This window comes from Quercus suber, unplaced genomic scaffold (assembly GCF_002906115.3).
Source record: "Quercus suber isolate HL8 unplaced genomic scaffold, Cork oak 2.0 scaffold_182, whole genome shotgun sequence".
NCBI classification, from domain to species: domain Eukaryota; kingdom Viridiplantae; phylum Streptophyta; class Magnoliopsida; order Fagales; family Fagaceae; genus Quercus; species Quercus suber.
This window is the reverse complement of record NW_027069640.1, coordinates 144,408-162,211: the sequence shown is the minus strand read 5'-3', so window position 1 is coordinate 162,211 and position 17,804 is coordinate 144,408. Positions and strand designations below refer to the sequence as shown.

Genomic DNA, 17,804 nt, shown 5'->3' with positions numbered 1-17,804 from the left:
TCATTTCAACCAAATAAAAGAGTTTTTCACCCTCTCACTTTTCCGTTCTTCAACCAAACACATATGAGGAAAAACTAAATATTTTACATCCTCTCACTTTTCTATCTTCTCACAATTTTCCATCTTTTCACTTTTCTACTCCTCTAACCAAACGGACCCTTAAGGTCCAACCAAGATTGAATTGAGGTCAAACTACAATGACGTTATAATTTATTAAATATAAATAAATATATTAAATTAGTAAAAATAAAAAAGATGTATTTTTCATATTATAATTTTCATAAAACAAATAAGAAATATTAAATCCTAAGCAAACATAATAAATAAACAAATATATAAGTATATAGCAATATTATGGTAGTTTTTTTTTTTTTTTGGGTAAACATATCATAGTTGATTTTTAGTTCTTCCTTTTAGTCCATTAACATTCCCTGAGTCTTCAATCTCAGTTTCCCGATTCATACTAACACAAAAACATGGCAAACGTATCATTTTAAGTTAGTGATTTATTCTTATCTACTATCTATGGGGTGAGTAAATTAAACATAAAATTAAGAAACTAACCTTTCACCATTCTCTTGCGGACTCCCCCGGTTACTCATAACTATAGATTGTATGAATTAATGACGACGCAAATGTCCAAAACAAAGAATCAGTCTGTGAACTATAGACCCCAACTAAATTTATCAGTGAAATTTTGATCCCTGCAAATAATGTGAAACAGATTAGACAATATTTTCCCATTTCCATTTGCTCTAAAGGGCAATTTCTCCGCACCAGCACCCAAAGACTTTTTCTTTTTGGCTAAATTGACACCGTTTGAGTTTTGGTTGATCTTAAAATATTGTGTCACATCAACTTTTGGGTTATCACAATTTTACCCCTTATTATTTTTATATATGTTTTTTAATTGAATTTAAAATCTATTACTTATATATTAGTAGAATATATAATTTTTTTTGAAACTTAGAATATATAATTCCATATATAAATACAACCATAATAAATACATAATGTTACTTTTTTTTTTAAATAGTTCTATATACGAACAAAATTATAATAAATATTTATTAATAACTATAATTATCATTATTATCAAATTTAATATTTAAACAAAAAATTGTTAGGCTAATCAACAAACACGTTAGGCTGCATCTGCACGTGGCTTTTAATAAAGTTTCCTTTTTGTCTGTTGCTAGGCTAGTGATGTAGCTCTGAGTGGCTTCAGGATTCTTTCTTATACTTTTGTACTTTTTGTTCACCATAATTATCCCCATTCCACCTTTTTTCAGTCAAAAAAATTTTTTTTAACAAAAAAACTAAAAAATATTTATATTAAACTGGTTTTTTTTTTTGGAGAAACTATATTAAACTGTTTGGTGTATTGTATGGTGGTTATTTATATATGGTAAGAAACCATATATAATACTATTTCAACAAAAAAATATATGGTAAGAAACCATAGAAAGGTCATGAAGCAAAGATTTTAATAAAATTAATTATACCTATCTCAACAAAAATTGCAAGACTTTAAGCACAATTTAATTGGTAAAATGAACCCCAAAAAATGAAATAAAAATTATAAACACTGTCCGATTGCTTTCGGAATGTCAATGAAAACAACAATATTAAATGTTCTCTAAAGAAGTATCCCCCGCAGAAATAAGAGAATGAGAATTTATATGACAGAATCTAACCTGGTAAACTTGAGTAGTTATGAAGGCATTTTCAAGGCGGAGCAGGATAGACCAGAATTTGGAGAAGGCGAAGAGTCGCTGAAATTGGATTTTAAAGGTGTGCAGCTGAAGTTTCCAAGTAATGCAAAGGAAACTTCCAGGTAATGCAGAGGAAACTCTTGTCGTTCTCTTAATTAGTAAGTAATTACTCGTAGTAAACAATTGAATACAGTCTCTTCCTCAGGTATTTCGCTAAATAATAGTATTGTATTGTTTTTCTTACCAACCGATGAATTGTTAATTTATATTCCGAAGTCCACACAGCCAGTTCAACACGATAGTGTAAACATTCAAAAAAAAAAAAAAAAATCCAACTTCACAAAATTGTAGCAAAATAAAATCGTAATAAATATATAAAAGTACGTATACTCTGCAATTTTCTAATTGACTTGACCTGGAAATTTCAACTGCAAATGGGAACATAATTAAGATACAAAAAAGTAAGAAATTGAAAGAATACTTTTTTGAATAAATCCTCATGATTACTTGTTGGCCATAAACCGGTATTGACATCCGGACCGGACCGTACGGTCCGACCCGGTTAACCGGGAACCGTTCAGTGCAGCCTCCAGTCGATGACCGGCAATCGGATCTCTCCAAATCAGTGCACAGTGGCACCGACACTCTTTCTCCCGGACTGTTGTGTTCTCTTTTCTTTTGCTGAGAATTCTTTGGGTTGATGAAGTCTTTTTCTGTTTGGTAAAGGCATTTATAGCCTAGTAAATAACGCCAGTCAAGGCTGTCTTCTCGCCACTGTATACCATTGTACCAGCCTCTGTTTAGGCCACATAATTTGTTTATAGCTTAGTGGACCAGTCCAATCTCTTTCTTTTCGCTACAAAAAAAAAAATCTCTTTCTTTTAAATTAATTTATTATATATAGTTTTTAGCTGGGTTAAATACGTGTATTACACTGTACCACTACTGTCACAGTAGGCAGTAGCTTTAAGAGCTTGGCTTTGTCAAGTTTCCTTTTTAATGTTTTAATAATATTTTATATTAGATTTAAATTTGAAAACAGTGGTTTTTTCTTATTAAAAAAAAAAAAAAAAAAAAAAAAACAAACAAACAGTAGTTTTCTATTTAGTTTTTTTTTTTTGAATTACCTATTTATTTTTTTTATTTAGTTATTTCAATAATGATCTTAGTAAATTAATTAATTTTTATAATAAGTNCATTTAGTGTGTTTTGGGACTGCAATTTCAAATTTGGGGTTGATAAGGCACAGTAAACGGCACAAATAGCTCAGTTTCACCGGAGATGAACTGAATTTTTTTTTTTTTTTTTTAAAGCTTTAGCCTGAACCGCGAGACCCAGTCACGATTCTCAAACCCAGGTGGTTTGACCTCGGTTCAAACAGTTCACTAGATTTTTTTGTGTTGAGCTGGTTTTGAAGTTAAAAGAACCGTCCAGATAGGCGGTTCCCGGTTAACTAGTCTGGTCCGATTTTCAAAACTATGGATTCTACAAACCAGGATTGTGATTTTAATAACCTGAGACAATTGATATGTATTACCTTTTTTTTTTTTTTTTTTTCTTTTTCTTTCTATAATCTATATATACAACCACTAAAAACGTCACCAAGGAAATAGGAATACGCACTCTTTGCACAGTATTACTTTGAAAAATGGACAAGGTGTTCTAAAAATACTCGAGATGCACAAAATAAAAAAAAAAAAAAATTGAAGACATTTAAAATTTTTGAAAGGCTGGAGTTTTCTTAATTTGAAAGAACAAATGACAATAGAACGAAACAACTCAACTCAATGCAATTCTGTATTAAATTGTGGTGAGAATATTGTTGTGGCCATAGAAAAACAAATTTAGTTGAAGAAAGGCTGCTCTGTGCCTTATCAACCCCAAATTTGAAATTGCAGTCCCAAAACACACTAAATGGGAAAATCCACGTACAATGAGATGAAAAGCACAAACCTTTTCTTCTTCTTATGCATCTGCGTTTTCCTTGTTCTTCCTCTTTTGCATTTTCTTTCTTCTTTCTTCTTCTGTCGCTAGTCACTAGTACCCAAAAGCCAAGATTTTTTTCTTTTTCAATGAGTTGTCTACCACTATGGTCTACGTATTGACAGACGCTACCCTTTCCCATGTGAAAAGTTGGACATGTTAACCAAAAAAAAAAGTTGGACATGTGGCTACGACTTTTCCTTTCATTTTGGTTTGTAATTTTTTAACTTTTTGTTTTAATTTGAGTGGCACATCCTAACAACGTACAACAAACCCATCAATTCCCACCAATTTGCAATTTCGTATTTTTTAATTTATTTATTGCTTTTGTACTGTCAATGTAATTGTAGATTAAAAAATGCTTAATACATTGTATATATTAATGTTGTAAGTATTTATTTAATCTACAATATAAATCTTACCTTCATAGTATATTGTAAATAAATAAGTTTTTTTTTTATTATTATTTTGTTTAACAATTAATAATATTGCGTTGATTTTTTAACACTATAATGAAAGTCGTGGTATGAAAAATACATTTGAAAGATGGTCTTTACATTTATTTGGTTTATTTTAGTCAAATTTTATATTTATACTAATTTAATATATTAATTTATATTTTAAATAATTATTAAATTAATTATGACGTTATCACAATTCGACATCGGTTGAACTTCGGTCTAACCTCAAAAATCTTAAACTTCTTTTATGATTCAATGAATAGTTCAAGTTTCAAAACCATGGTAGAATCATGAGATCATATGATCCTAGATTGCAATCCATATTACTCTAAAGTCTAAATTCGTTCATCTAATATAGTTATATATAGTTGAATTGTGTCACATCGTAGAATCGCATAGAATCATGATCTGACGGCAATTATAGCCCATTCTGTCCCACAAGCTCATCTCTACACTGTTTCTCAATATGGGCTTGGGTTCAAATTGATAACTCGTACAGAATTAAGGGGACTAAAGTCACTAAACTATAGTTTTACATTTTCTTTAAATTAGTTTTTGTCCTTCGTTTTTTTTTTAAAATGTATATTTCCAAATTCTTTTTCTCCTGCTTGACTAGATTTTATCCGTTGAAACTAAACTCCTTGCAATCTATTCAGGTGGTATTTCCATTCATTTTTAAAGAAATGAGAAGCACAAGACCTTCAGAAATAATAAAGTCACTGAACACCCTTGTTCTCTTTCAATATGTGCCTAGAATTCGTCAGATCTACCTATCCTGGAAGAACCTTCCCAGAAATGCTGGCAAACTTGATGGATGGATTAAAGCTTTATTCAATTTCTTTCTGTTCATCCTTGCCAGTCATGTAAGTTTCTTGAGGTACTGAGTTCATATTTATTAAGGGTGAATTATAAAATTTCTCAGTGTTATTAGGCGTACTAATTATAGAACTCATCAAGCCTCAAGAGATATGTACACTAACTTTTTGTTGTAGTGTAACGTTAGAGAATGAGAGTTAACACAATTTAGACCTCCATTTTACTGTTATAGTCAATTTCATGCTAACTATATACAGATGTAAGCCCAATTGTTTAAGTAATTAGCCAATTGACATTATCATGGATATAAACATGGTAGCAAAATCCAAGTAAACAATCACACACACACAAGAACACCAAAGTGTTTATGAAGAGAAAAAAATCAAGAACCAAGTGAAGAAAAAAAAAAAAAAAAAACTATTTAGGGCCTATAGCATCAAACTATCCACTAAATAAGAATAGTTGTAGTACACATCACTTACAAAACCAACCAAACTATATGACTATGTACTCGAGCCTTCTGCGCTCCTACAAGTATAAGAAAGTATAGAGAACCAAGAATGGGAAAATAGGAAGCTTAAATCAGAGAGAGAGAAGGAGAGAAGATTAGAATCAAGAAGTTTAGTGTATTTCCCAACTGAATGAATCTGTACATTGATCTGAGACTAAATACAGAAAAACAGAGCAACAAAAATATCCCACATTATGCGGAATTAGTTATTGCACGTGTTCTGGTTAGTTAAGTCACGTGTAAACAAATCTCACTAAACTACAAGTCACTAAAACTACAGTTAAATTACACTGTACAATCAAAACTACAGAACCAAGCTGCCGTTCATCTTCATATTTTCATTACTGGACTTCTTCCTTCTTCTGTTTCATTTCTTCTCTTGCTTTCTGAACTAAATCACAGTTTTGATACGCCCCTTCAAGATGATAATCTGGACTGTGAATATTCACAATGTTCATCTTGGCAAGTAAAGTCCTCAATTGTTGACCACTAAGTGCTTTTGTAAGTAGATAAGCTAACTGTGAATGAGTTGGAGTGAAAAACAGCCTTATGGCTTTGTCTTCAACCTTATCTCTGACCAAATGGCAGTCTATCTCTATGTGTTTGGTCCTCTCATGAAACACGGGATTCTCACCAATATATATAGCTGCCTGATTGTCACAAAACAGCATTGCAGGCTTTGGATGATAGACTTCTAAATCCTTCAACAATGCTAATATCTAAGTCATTTCACACACAGTCATTGCCATGGCTCGGTATTCAGCTTCTGCAGATGATCTGGATACTATGGACTGCTTTTTAGATTTCCATGAAACTAGAGAGTTACCCAAAAAGACATAATAACCAGTAGTTGATCTTCTGGTGTCAACACAAGATGCCCAATCCGCATCAGTGAATGCCTTTAAGTGTAAGTCTGATGTTGATGACAGCAGAATGCCTTGTCCAGGACTTCCCTTGATATACTGCAGAACCTTATAGGCTGCATCCAAGTGTGGCTTTCTTGGTTTTGATAGGAATTGACTCAGCTTATTTACTGAGTATGTGATATCTGGTCTGGTAATGGTTAAGTATATTAACTTGCCAACCAGTCTTCTATAAATGCCAGGATCAGGTAGCAGCTCTCCATGGTACTTACTTAATTTTAAGTTTTGCTCCATAGGGACTCTGCTAGGCTTGCAACTTGTCATGCCTGCATCTTTGAGTACCTCCAATGCATACTTCCTTTGGCATAAGGAAATGCCTTTGTCTGATCTTGCCACTTCAAGGCCAAGAAAGAATTTCAAGTTTCCAAGATCCTTCAATTTGAACTCTTGATCCAGGAATACCTTGAGTTCTTCAACAGCTTGAACATCATTGTTGGTTATGAGAATATCATCCACATAAACCAAAAGTGCTATGAATGACTGATCAACCTTCTTGGTAAAAAGGGAGTATTCTGATCTTGACTGTTTGAATCCACATTTGAGAATGGTGGATGAAAATTTTGAATACCACTGCCTTGATGCCTGTCTAAGGCTATACAAGGATTTGTTGAGCTTGCACACTATGTTCTCCCCCTTGCTGTGGAACCCTGGAGGCAATTGCATATAAACCTCCTCATGAAGCTCTCCATGAAGGAAAGCATTATTAACATCAAGTTGAGTTAAGTGCCAGCCTCTCACAACAGAAATGACAAGCAAAGTTTTGACTGTGGTCATCTTAGTAACAGGAGAAAAGGTTTCTGTGAAGTCTAAACCCTCCTGCTGTGTGAACCCCTTTGCTACCAGACGAGCCTTATACCTTTCCACTGTGCCATTAGCCTTATACTTCACTCTATAGACCCACTTGCATCCAATGGCTCGTTTATGAGATGGTAAGGGAGTAAGGGACCAAGTGTGGTTGGATTCTAATGCATCAATCTCAGTAGCCATTGCAGTTTGCCATTTGGGATCTTTGACAGCCTCTTGGTAGGAATGTGGTTCAGAAACAGCAGTGATAAGGGAGCAAAAATGGGCATATGATGGAGATAAAGTGGAAGAACCAATGAAATTGGATAAAGGGTATTTTGTACCTGAGGTGTGGAGTGAACCAGACTTGATGGCATGATTGGAATGTGCAAATTGATCATTAATAACAGTGTTGCATTTATAATCTTGCAAATAGGAAGGAGGCTTAGACACTCTAGTAGATTTCCTGAGAGATGGAGTTGAAGGAAGAACAGTAGGATCCAAGATAGAAGGACTAGAATTTTCTATAGAAATAGGTGGAGGAAAAGCACAGGGTGGAGAATGTGATTTAGCAGGTGATGAAGAAGTGAGTAAAGGATTAGAAGGTGAAGTAGCAGAAGTGGGTTCAGGAATGGACTGATTTATGGCAGTATCAGAATGTGATGGAGAAACAGAATCAAATAAGGCAGATTGGGAGGTATTAGAAGTATCCAAAGGAGGAAAAAGATGAGGAAAGGTGATATTGGAGTGAGGTGAGGAAGAATAAGTGGATGAAATGAAGGGAAAGACAGTTTCATGAAAGGTAACATCCCTAGATATAAAGATTTTCTTGGTGGCTAAATTAAGTAATTTGTAACCTTTGACACCAAAAGGAAATCCCAGAAAAATACATGGAATTGATCTAGGATCAAATTTTGATATGTTATGAGACAAGGTGAAAGCAAAACAAAGGCACCCAAAAACCTTTAAGTGAGCAAAAGAAGGGAGTTTGTTATAAAGTTTCTTAAAAGGGGTTTTATTTTCCAAAATGGAAGAGGGCAGTCTATTGATGATGTAAACAGCAGTTAAAACACATTCACCCCAATAAGCAATGGGCACATTAGACTGAAATTTTAATGCTCTAGCAATGCTTAAAATGTGTTGGTGTTTCCTCTCCACAACAGAATTTTGTTGTGGAGTGGCAACACAAGAATGTTGATGTATAATCCCATGATCAGCAAAGAAATCCTTAAGGAAAAACTCATGAGCATTATCAGTTCTAAAGGCTTTAATATTAGTGTGAAATTGGGTTGAGATCATTTTGTAAAAGGAAATCAGCAAGGGTCTAGTTTCAGATTTGGACTGCATAAGATAGACCCATGTTGATCTTGTGGCATCATCAACAATGGTGAGGAAATATTTGAAACCATTGTGAGTAGATTTTGCAAAGGGACCCCAAACATCACAGTGAATAAGGTCAAAAGCATTAGCAGACAAATGATTGAGAGAAGGGAAAGGAAGCCGTTTATGTTTAGCAATGGGACAAAAGGCACAATCTTTATTACTATGTATAGTGCTTACATCAGGAAGAATATCACACAGGACCTGAAGTTTGGCATCAGAAACATGACCTAGCCTAAGATGCCAAAGATAGGACTTTGTGGTAACAGGAACATCCACAACATTATTTGCAAAAAAATTGAAAGCAGAACCTAAGAAAGATGAAACAGCTGTGACAGATTTGCAAAATTCTGAAGATTGCAGCAGATAAATGTTATGATGCAGCTTACCCACTCCAATCGTTTTCCAACAAGAAAGGTCTTGTATAAAACACATATTTGGCAGAAAAATGAAGCAACATGACAGGCTTTTAGTTAGTTGACTAATGTAGATCAAGTTGAAAGTGAATGAAGGAACACAGAGGACATTTTCAAGAATTAAACTAGAAGTTACTTAAATAGTTCCTATGTGTGTGACAACAACTCTCTCACCATTTGGCAGTTGAACAAAATTTGTCACAGAACTAGTAATTTTAGTGAACAAATCAACAGATTGGACTATGTGATCTGTGGCACCTGTATCAAGAATCCAAGTGTCTTGACTGAATGTGTTTTTGTTTGAAGGATTGACAGCAAAAATAGAGTGTTGCATGCTTAAACAAATTGAGGTTTGTAAAGGATCATCTGAAATACCTGAGATGGCAGCATTTGCTGTGTGAATTGCTTCGTCAGAATTGCCAGAACCTGATGCATGAGAATTCAATAGAGACATTAACTGCTGATACTGTTCTTGAGTGAAAGAGAAGTTGTTCTACTGGTGCACAACCTCACTCTGAGTTTGATCATAGTTCATCATGACCTGATTAGCCATAGGAGGCCTTCCTTTTTTGCTTGTATCCTGGTGGAAATCCAATAAGCTTATAGCATTTCTCCTTGACATGCCCAACCTTTCCACAATAGCTACACATAGGTCTTCCCTTTCCAACATTCCCTTTGAAATTCTTGCCAGGAAAAGAATTCTGATTGAAGAGTTGATTCTAGACAGCTAGAGCAGTGGATTCCACTGAGGGATTGGCATGAACATTAGAATTTCGTTGCCTTTCCTCTTGGATTACCAAAGAAAAGGCTTTATCCACAGATGGTACAGGCTCCATCATGAGAATTTGAGTCTTGACTTGCGAGTAACAATCATTCAATCCATTTAGAAATTGCATGATTGAATCTTGATGGTAAAGACGCATGATCTTCTCATTCACACCACAAGTACACTTTTCACATGAACATGATGGCAAAGGCCTTAGATTCAATAGTTGATCCCAAGAAGCTTGGAGATCAGTGAAAAAGCTTGTCACAGTAGAATCTCTCTGCATTACAGTGGAGATTTGTTTCTGAAGTTGAGAAATCCTTGGTCCATTTGCTTGAAGGAATCGATTCTTGAGAGCATTCCAGACCTCAAAGGCCGTGTCTCTGTAAATGACACTGGCAGTGATATGAGGTGAAACTGAATTCAAGATCCACGATGAGATCATCGAATTGCACTTGGACCATGCCTTTTTCTCAAGAGGTGTGATTGCCATCGATGCAATAATGGATCCATCTACAAATCTGAGTTTACTCTTAGCATCTAGAGCCATCCTCATTGCTCTAGCTCAATTAGGGTAATTGTCCTCAGTGAGAGGTTGAACAACCAGGATCGCACCAGGAAATTCACCATGGTGTAAGAAAAATGGACTTCCAGGATCTTCCAATGGAGAAGGTTCTCGTGTAGAAGAAGATGAAGTTGTATTTGACGCCATTGATGAGGGGTCAAGCTCTAATACCATATAAGAAAGTGCAGAGAACCAAGAATGGGAAAATAGGAAGCTTAAATCAAAGAGAGAGAAGGAGAGAAGCTTAGAATCAAGAAGTTTAGTGTATTTCACTATTTCCCAACTGAATGAATCTGTATATTGATCTGAGGCTAAATACAGAAAAACAGAGCAACAAAAATATCCCACATTATGCGGAATTAGTTATTGCACGTGTTCTGGTTAGTTAAGTCACGTGTAAACAAATCTCACTAAACTACAAGTCACTAAAACTACAGCATTTAGTTAAATTACACTGTACAATCAAAACTACAGAACCAAGCTGTCGTTCATCTTCATATTTTCATTACTGGACTTCTTCCTTCTTCTATTTCATTTCTTCTCTTGCTTTCTGAACTAAATCACAGTTTTGATAACAAGCAATGGATTCCTTGAATCTTTTCTTCTTGTTAGTCTCCAGATCCACAAATTGAGCCACCAATCGCAAACCAAGTCTCCTTGGTCATTCCAAGGACGTCTTTTGGATATTTTATTCCTCAACACCAACAACACTCAAGACCACTTAAGGTTTTGAGAAGAATATAACTACTAACTTGATGAATGGTTGTTTTTAGATGCGTGCATATCACCACAACAATAGGAAAAATATAATAAAACTACAAACTGGATTTAAAGACTTTTAATAACATGTTCGTCTTTCAGGTAATTGGAGCCTTTTGGTACTTTTTTTCTATTCAACGAGAGACAGCTTGCTGGCACTTGGTCTGTGGAAATCTAAGTGGATGTGGAAATTCTTTTAGTTGTGCTTACACTGACAGTGCAGTAAATTACGCATTCCTAGATGATCATTGCCCAATAAATACACCAAATACAACAAAATTTGATTTTGGAATATTTCTTGAAGCCCTTCAGTCTGGTATTGTGCAATCCTCAAATCTTCCACAAAAATTCTTTTACTGTTTCTGGTGGGGACTACGAAATCTAAGGTTTGCATATACTACACTCCTCTTTAATTTTTCGATCAGTTTGTATTAGACTTCTCCATGTTAATTACATATATACTGCGTTGATTAATATCAAATCATACCATTCTTTGGTTTCTAACCCTTTTATTTTGTTGGAAAACGAGAGTTCTAACGCAATTTTATTTGAAGTAGGGTGTATGTTGTCCTACACATTTCATTTTGAAGTAGATTTTAAACAAGTCTCATGTACTCTTGATTTAGTATTATTGGCTTATGAAGTTTAAGAAATAACAAAATTTATCATTTTTGTCAATTGTGATAGAATGGAAATTCGGCATGTGGATCCACGTAGCTAATTTTTAATTAAAAAAAAAAATCATTTGCAATTAAAATGTAATAGAAAAATATTTAAAATAAAATTTAATAATTTATTCTTAAATAAATTTTAATTTTATTTTATTTGAAGTAGGGTGTATGTTGTCCTACACATTTCATTTTGAAGTAGATTTTAAACAAGTCTCATGTACTCTTGATTTAGTATTATTGGCTTATGAAGTTTAAGAAATAACAAAATTTATCATTTTTGTCAATTGTGATAGAATGGAAATTCGGCATGTGGATCCACGTAGCTAATTTTTAATTAAAAAAAAAAATCATTTGCAATTAAAATGTAATAGAAAAATATTTAAAATAAAATTTAATAATTTATTCTTAAATAAATTTTAATTTTAAAAAAAATTAAAAATTTAGAGCACTTTTATCAATGTTTGTATAATAGAATTTCACCCACATTAATCTATGCAAAATTTTGTAAAATTATAAGATTACAATAGTAACTATGTAAATTTACTCTAACACTATTTATTTTGCATTTAAATTTTTTTTTTTACGTATCCTGATGATGAATGAAGAGAGTATATGGTAGTTGTTACGTGTGAAAGAAAGAGAAATAATTTATAATAAAAAAAATCAAGAAAAATTGATATTTTAATGAAATGTAGTGTAAAATAGATAATTCCATATGGTGTGTTTTGAAAATTGAGTGTGTAAAATAGAAAAAATAAATTCTTATGTTAAAATAAACAAAAAAAAAATTATAGGAACTAATGCGAATGCTCTTATAATTTGTTGAAATTTTTGCTGGTGAATCTGTTAAATTAGGTTGATCTGTCATTAGGATGGGAATGTGATCAACAGGATTAGTCTCTTGGCTTTTGGTTCTGATTTTTAGCTTTTGTAAGTCCCATGTATAGGGACCAACTTTATGGAAAAGGGAGTGGGAGCTATATGCAATAGGCCAAGACCATTATTAACCGGTGATCTTGATTTTTGTTTCCTTACCATACTTTAAAATGCTTTCATGGTCTTTCTTCATATATCTCCCAAGTATATTCTTCAACTTATTAATTAACTTAATATTTCCTATATTCTTATTACTTTTTTTTTTTGGAGAAAACTCTATTCTTATTACTTTTTATATATTCTAGTTAAAATTCTAAGATTAATATGTTTGCCCAATTTTTGCAGTTCTTTCGGTCAAGGCCTTCAAACAAGCAGCTATCTCTGGGAAAGTTGCTTTTCAATTTTTATCTCTATCTTGGGCTTGATGCTATTTTTATATTTCCTTGAAAATTTGAAGGTAAATACTCAATTCTTTCTTCTCTCCTTTTCTTACTTAAAAAGGCTTGAGATTGTAGTGGTAGTGGGGTGGGGTTGTTGATTGTTAGCTGAATTGAGCGGTGGAACTACTCATCTATGATTATGTGAAGATTAGACCAAAAAATAAGCTTCTAAAAAAAATTATTGCCTCAAGCCTGGTCATGCATTCTTTGAAAGGTCAAAAACAAAATAGAATTTGATTATTTCACATCTTTTATAGTGTCTACATTATGTGTATTTTGTTATATTTATAGTAAAATATGGACATTTAATCCGAATGTGTGGACATTGTATAAAGTATTTCACATTCGGTGAAACAATGATTGGAAAAAAAGAAGAAGCTGTATTCAGTGCAATCGGCCAAACCTACCTCATCAACTTCTAGATAAGTGAGTACTATTGTTTCCCTACTTTTGTTTCATTCTTCGTTTTTGATACTAATCTTGGTACCCTCTTCTTGATCATGCTTTTGTTGAAACATCAAATCCAATTTAATTTGTTGAACAGCCAAGAAAACGCATACTTAGATTGTGAGATCAATCTCAGTTTCTATGTTCCCTCAACATGAAAAACAGCATTTCACTCTACAGTTCCCTTATATGCTCGAGGAGTTGAAACCAAAGCATTCCTAATTTCATTCTTCTTCTTCCTCTGCTCTTTTCCCTTTTTACTTTCCCGGTGTAAATAGAGAATGATTATTGAATTACAAGTGCGACCTAGGATTAGTCTTAATATTAGGGCAACGAATATGTATGTTAGTGTGTGTGTATTTATATATATATATATATATATATGCCAGATATCGTAAGATTTGATAAATTTAACTTACTAGTGTAACTGGAACAGACTTATATAAAGTTGGCAACTACAAGCTCAGACAAGAACGGCAAGACATCCAAGGAGGAACACAAAAATGGAAGAGGAAAGAGAGAAGAAAAAAAAGGAAGAGGAAAGATCAATTGGAAAGCGAAGAAGCTGCTTCTATGTTTCAAGAAAGAAAAGTCTTCCCAGTCTAAAGGTACAAGCGATGGGGACAAGAAGTTACCGAGTTCATAAGCTACATAGGTCAATTACACCACTGCTCGTTCAAGCTGAGACCAGTGTATCATGTTGAGTGTGGGCTATGGAATAATTCCCATCTGGATCTTGATCATTTAATGTACACTAGAAATCGGAAGATAAAATTCTCTTAATCTATTTGAGTGTTGATATGTATAACAATTATTTGCTTTTCTTTCCACAATTCCACCTACAAGATGGATTTCACTGAAAATGTGACTTTTTATTATGTTGTTAATTTTTTTATCTGCAACTTCAGTCCCGGTTCCCTTAGCTACTATACCAAGAAGAGCAGTTGAATGTGAAGACTATGCTTATGAGTTGTCTCCCATGCATATGCTTCACTTCTTGGAAGTTTATTTATTATTCGGGTTTCTGTTTCTTTGAATATTAATACCTCTTTTTTTTCCTTTTCTTTCTTTCTTTCTTCTTCTTCTTCATTTTTTTTTTTTTTTTTTTTTTAGATTGTGAGATCAATCTCAGTTTCTATGTTCCCTCAACATGAAAAACAGCATTTCACTCTACAGTTCCCTTATATGCTCGAGGAGTTGAAACCAAAGCATTCCTAATTTCATTCTTCTTCTTCTGCTCTTTTCCCTTTTTACTTTCCCGGTGTAAATAGAGAATGATTATTGAATTACAAGTGCGACCTAGGATTAGTCTTAATATTAGGGCAACGAATATGTATGTTAGTATATATATATATATATATATATGCCAGATATTGTAAGATTTGATAAATTTAACTTACTAGTGGAACTGGAACAGACTTATATACGGTTGGCAACTACAAGCTCAGACAAGAATGGCAAGACATCCAAGGAGGAACAAAAAAATGGAAGAGGAAAGGGAGAAGAAAAAAAAAGAAGAGGAAAGATCAATTTGACAGCGAGGAAGCAGCTACTTCCATGTTTCAAACAATACTTGTGCCGCAAGAAAGAAAAGTCTTCCCAGTCTAAAGGTACAAGTGATGGGGACAAGAAGTTACCGAGTTCATCAGCTACATAGGTCAATTACACCACTGCTCGTTCAAGCTGAGACCAGTGTATCATGTTCAGTGCGGGCTATGGAATAATTCCCAACTGGATCTTGATCATTTAATGTACACTAGAAATCGGAAGATAAAATTCTCTTAATCTATTTGAGTGTTGATATGTATAACAATTATTTGCTTTTCTTTCCACATACAAGATGGATTTCACTGAAAATGTGACTTTTTATTATGTTGTTAATTTTTTATCTGCAACTTCAGTCCCGGTTCCCTTTGCTACTACCAAGAAGAGCGGTTGAATGTGAAGACTATGCTTATGAGTTGTCTCCCATACATATGCTTCACTTCTTGGAAGTTTATTTATTTATTTATTATTCGGGTTTTTGTTTCTTTGAATATTAATACTTCAATTTTTTTTTTTTTTTTTTAAGTTTTCATCCCTGATGTTTACATGAATTTCATTGTTTGTTCCAAAACTTAAATTTTTTTTTTTCCCTAAACTTTGTAAAGAATTTATTTTCAATAGTTTTGGGATGAAATAGGAAAGAAAAAAGAACTTCAATCCAGTTGCAGTTGTGGGATTATCTTTTAGATGGGTCAATAAAAAATATAAATTATACAAAATTTAAAATAAAAGATAATTTAAATATGTCAATATTACCAAAACAAAAAAACAAAAACCGAAACACATAAAGTTTTATAATTACTTTTTATGATGTTTTATATTTTGAAATTATTACATGATATCTTCATTATCAATCTTACCAGTTACATCTCTTTCACAGTCAAGCAATTATTCATTCATTGATCTCTCATTTGATATTTATATTATAAATTTGTTAAGATCTAAATGAGCTTTTTCTAAGATTTAAGATTAAAAAAATTTTACTTTTGTTGTTGGGCTTAGTATTTTTTTTCCTCTCAAATTTTTGATCAAATTGGTTTGTTATTGGGCTTTTTTGTGTTTAAAAATGCCAAAATATTGTTAAGATGATCATAGTAAAACTTATTTCAGCTAGGCTTATAAAAATCTAATGTCAAGGTGTTCAAATTTGTTTGGAGGCCCCTCCCCCCCACCAGTTTTGTTTTTGTTATTTTAAAAATATTATATATAGTTTTTTTTTTTTTTTGGGCTAGTTTCAGGGGGTTCATTTGAACCCCCGGGCTCTAAGTGGAGCAGCCCATGCTTCAATCTTTTTTCAATAGTTTATAAATGGAAAAAGATAATTTTTTAAAATTTAAGGATAGAAATCAAAACATTTACAATAATTTAAGGACGAAAAAAAAATCATGCAAAATTTTGAGAATAAAACAATATTTTATCCTTTTTTAAAGAAGAGAAAATAATAATAAAGAATATGCAATTTGATCAAAATTTGATATGTATATTAATAATATAAAGAATATGCAATCCAATAGTTAGATTTTCAAAATATATAGTTATATTAATTTTTTAATATGTGTTTAAAGGTTTTTCTTCAAAATAGGTTGGATAAAAAACTTTATCCTTATGTCTTTCTAGTTGCTTTAATGGCTAACAACTTGAAGAATATATAGTTTCTAAAATCAATGACGCAGCTTCTAAGTTACAATCAGCATTGCACTGCAAGAAATGAATTAAAAATAAGAAATTGCAAGGGAAGTCTTCCCAGTCCAGTATGAGCGACAACGGGGACAAGGACTTGCCAAGTTAAAAATTGCTTGTTCAAGTTGTGTACTAATATGCATCAAAATTATGGACTAATGGAATTCTCAATTGGATCTTGATTATTTAATGAAGGCTAGAAAGTTAGAAATACAAAATAAAAATCATTTTCCTAGACTCTATTGGCCCATACAAAACTTACAGGCTTACAGCTTTCAATTATTAGGTTGATTCATGAATGACAAACCTGTGGTACAACTGGAACCTCCAGCCGATTCCAAAAATATCTTAGATACTTTCTTTGTAACGATAAGTCCGTGACAAGTACTATGACTTTAGTCTCTTCATTAATTTATGTTTAGATCTACTTTGATATCTTTAGTACGGTAAAATCGAGAGAATAAGGTTTTGAACCTTTTTGTACAATTAAGTGATCTCTCTCACTTGTTTTAGTCAATCCTATGCTATTTTAAGACACCTATATAATGGCACAATGTGATAAAATTAGACTAAAGGACTACATTTAATAAAAGTAAAAATTATAGGACTAAAATGAATAAATAAGAAGTTACAATACTGGATTGAATTTTGGATAAAGTTAGAGGGAATAATTTGTAATTTATATCATTATAATTAATTATTATTTTACTTTGTATAGTTATAGATATACATCAATCATGATATGCCAAGAGGAAAAGAAATGGAATGGACATGTTAGTTACTACTCATTGTTTGATTTAAATTTTGTGTGATCTAGGTGTTAACTTGTGTGAATCTACACATAACCTGTTCAAAAAAATCTTAACACAATCTGCTCAACCCAGATTTAGGAGCAATGAATAAGTTTATATATATATATATATATATAATTTTTATTGATATTGAAAGTTTGAAATCAATGGTTTAATTTTAAACTTATAAAAAGTTAAAAAGTTAAATTTTCAAAAATTTGTAGACTAGCAACAACTATATATGTAATATAACAATTCCTCAAAAAAAAAAAAAAA

At 32.6% G+C, this 17,804-nt stretch overlaps 1 protein-coding gene and 1 long non-coding RNA gene across 3 annotated transcripts; one reads left to right on the top strand and one right to left on the bottom strand.

Moving 5' to 3' along the window:
- Nucleotides 1-398: 398 nt before the first annotated feature.
- Nucleotides 399-2,411, bottom strand: LOC136069634 (uncharacterized). The gene is made up of 3 exons (XR_010630866.1): nt 1,698-2,411; nt 565-704; nt 399-463 (listed from the first exon to the last, which is right to left on the bottom strand). It is a non-coding gene; the product is annotated as an uncharacterized LOC136069634 (long non-coding RNA).
- Nucleotides 2,412-4,464: 2,053 nt separating this feature from the next.
- On the top strand, nt 4,465-15,408 carry LOC136061139 (cyclic nucleotide-gated ion channel 1-like). 2 transcript variants are annotated; one of them, XM_065778373.1, is made up of 4 exons: nt 4,465-5,022; nt 11,181-11,464; nt 12,971-13,082; nt 14,930-15,408. In XM_065778373.1, the coding sequence occupies exons 1-4, from the start codon at nt 4,738-4,740 to the stop codon at nt 15,167-15,169; spliced, it is 921 nt and encodes a 306-aa protein (XP_065634445.1). In that variant the 5' UTR covers nt 4,465-4,737; the 3' UTR covers nt 15,170-15,408. The 2 variants fall into 2 exon arrangements, with proteins under 2 accessions (XP_065634445.1, XP_065634446.1); XM_065778374.1 differs by lacking the exon at nt 14,930-15,408 and adding an exon at nt 13,949-14,571 and having other exon boundaries at nt 4,715-5,022.
- Nucleotides 15,409-17,804: the final 2,396 nt, after the last annotated feature.

Coding starts and splice junctions, on each gene's coding strand:
- LOC136061139 (XM_065778373.1), top strand. CDS start 4,738: ATGTATATTTCCAAATTCTTTTTCTCCTGCTTGACTAGATTTTATCCG. Junction 11,465..12,970: donor TGGGGACTACGAAATCTAAG/GTTTGCATATAC, acceptor CAATTTTTGCAG/TTCTTTCGGTCAAGGCCTTC. Junction 13,083..14,929: donor ATTTCCTTGAAAATTTGAAG/GTAAATACTCAA, acceptor GAACTGGAACAG/ACTTATATACGGTTGGCAAC.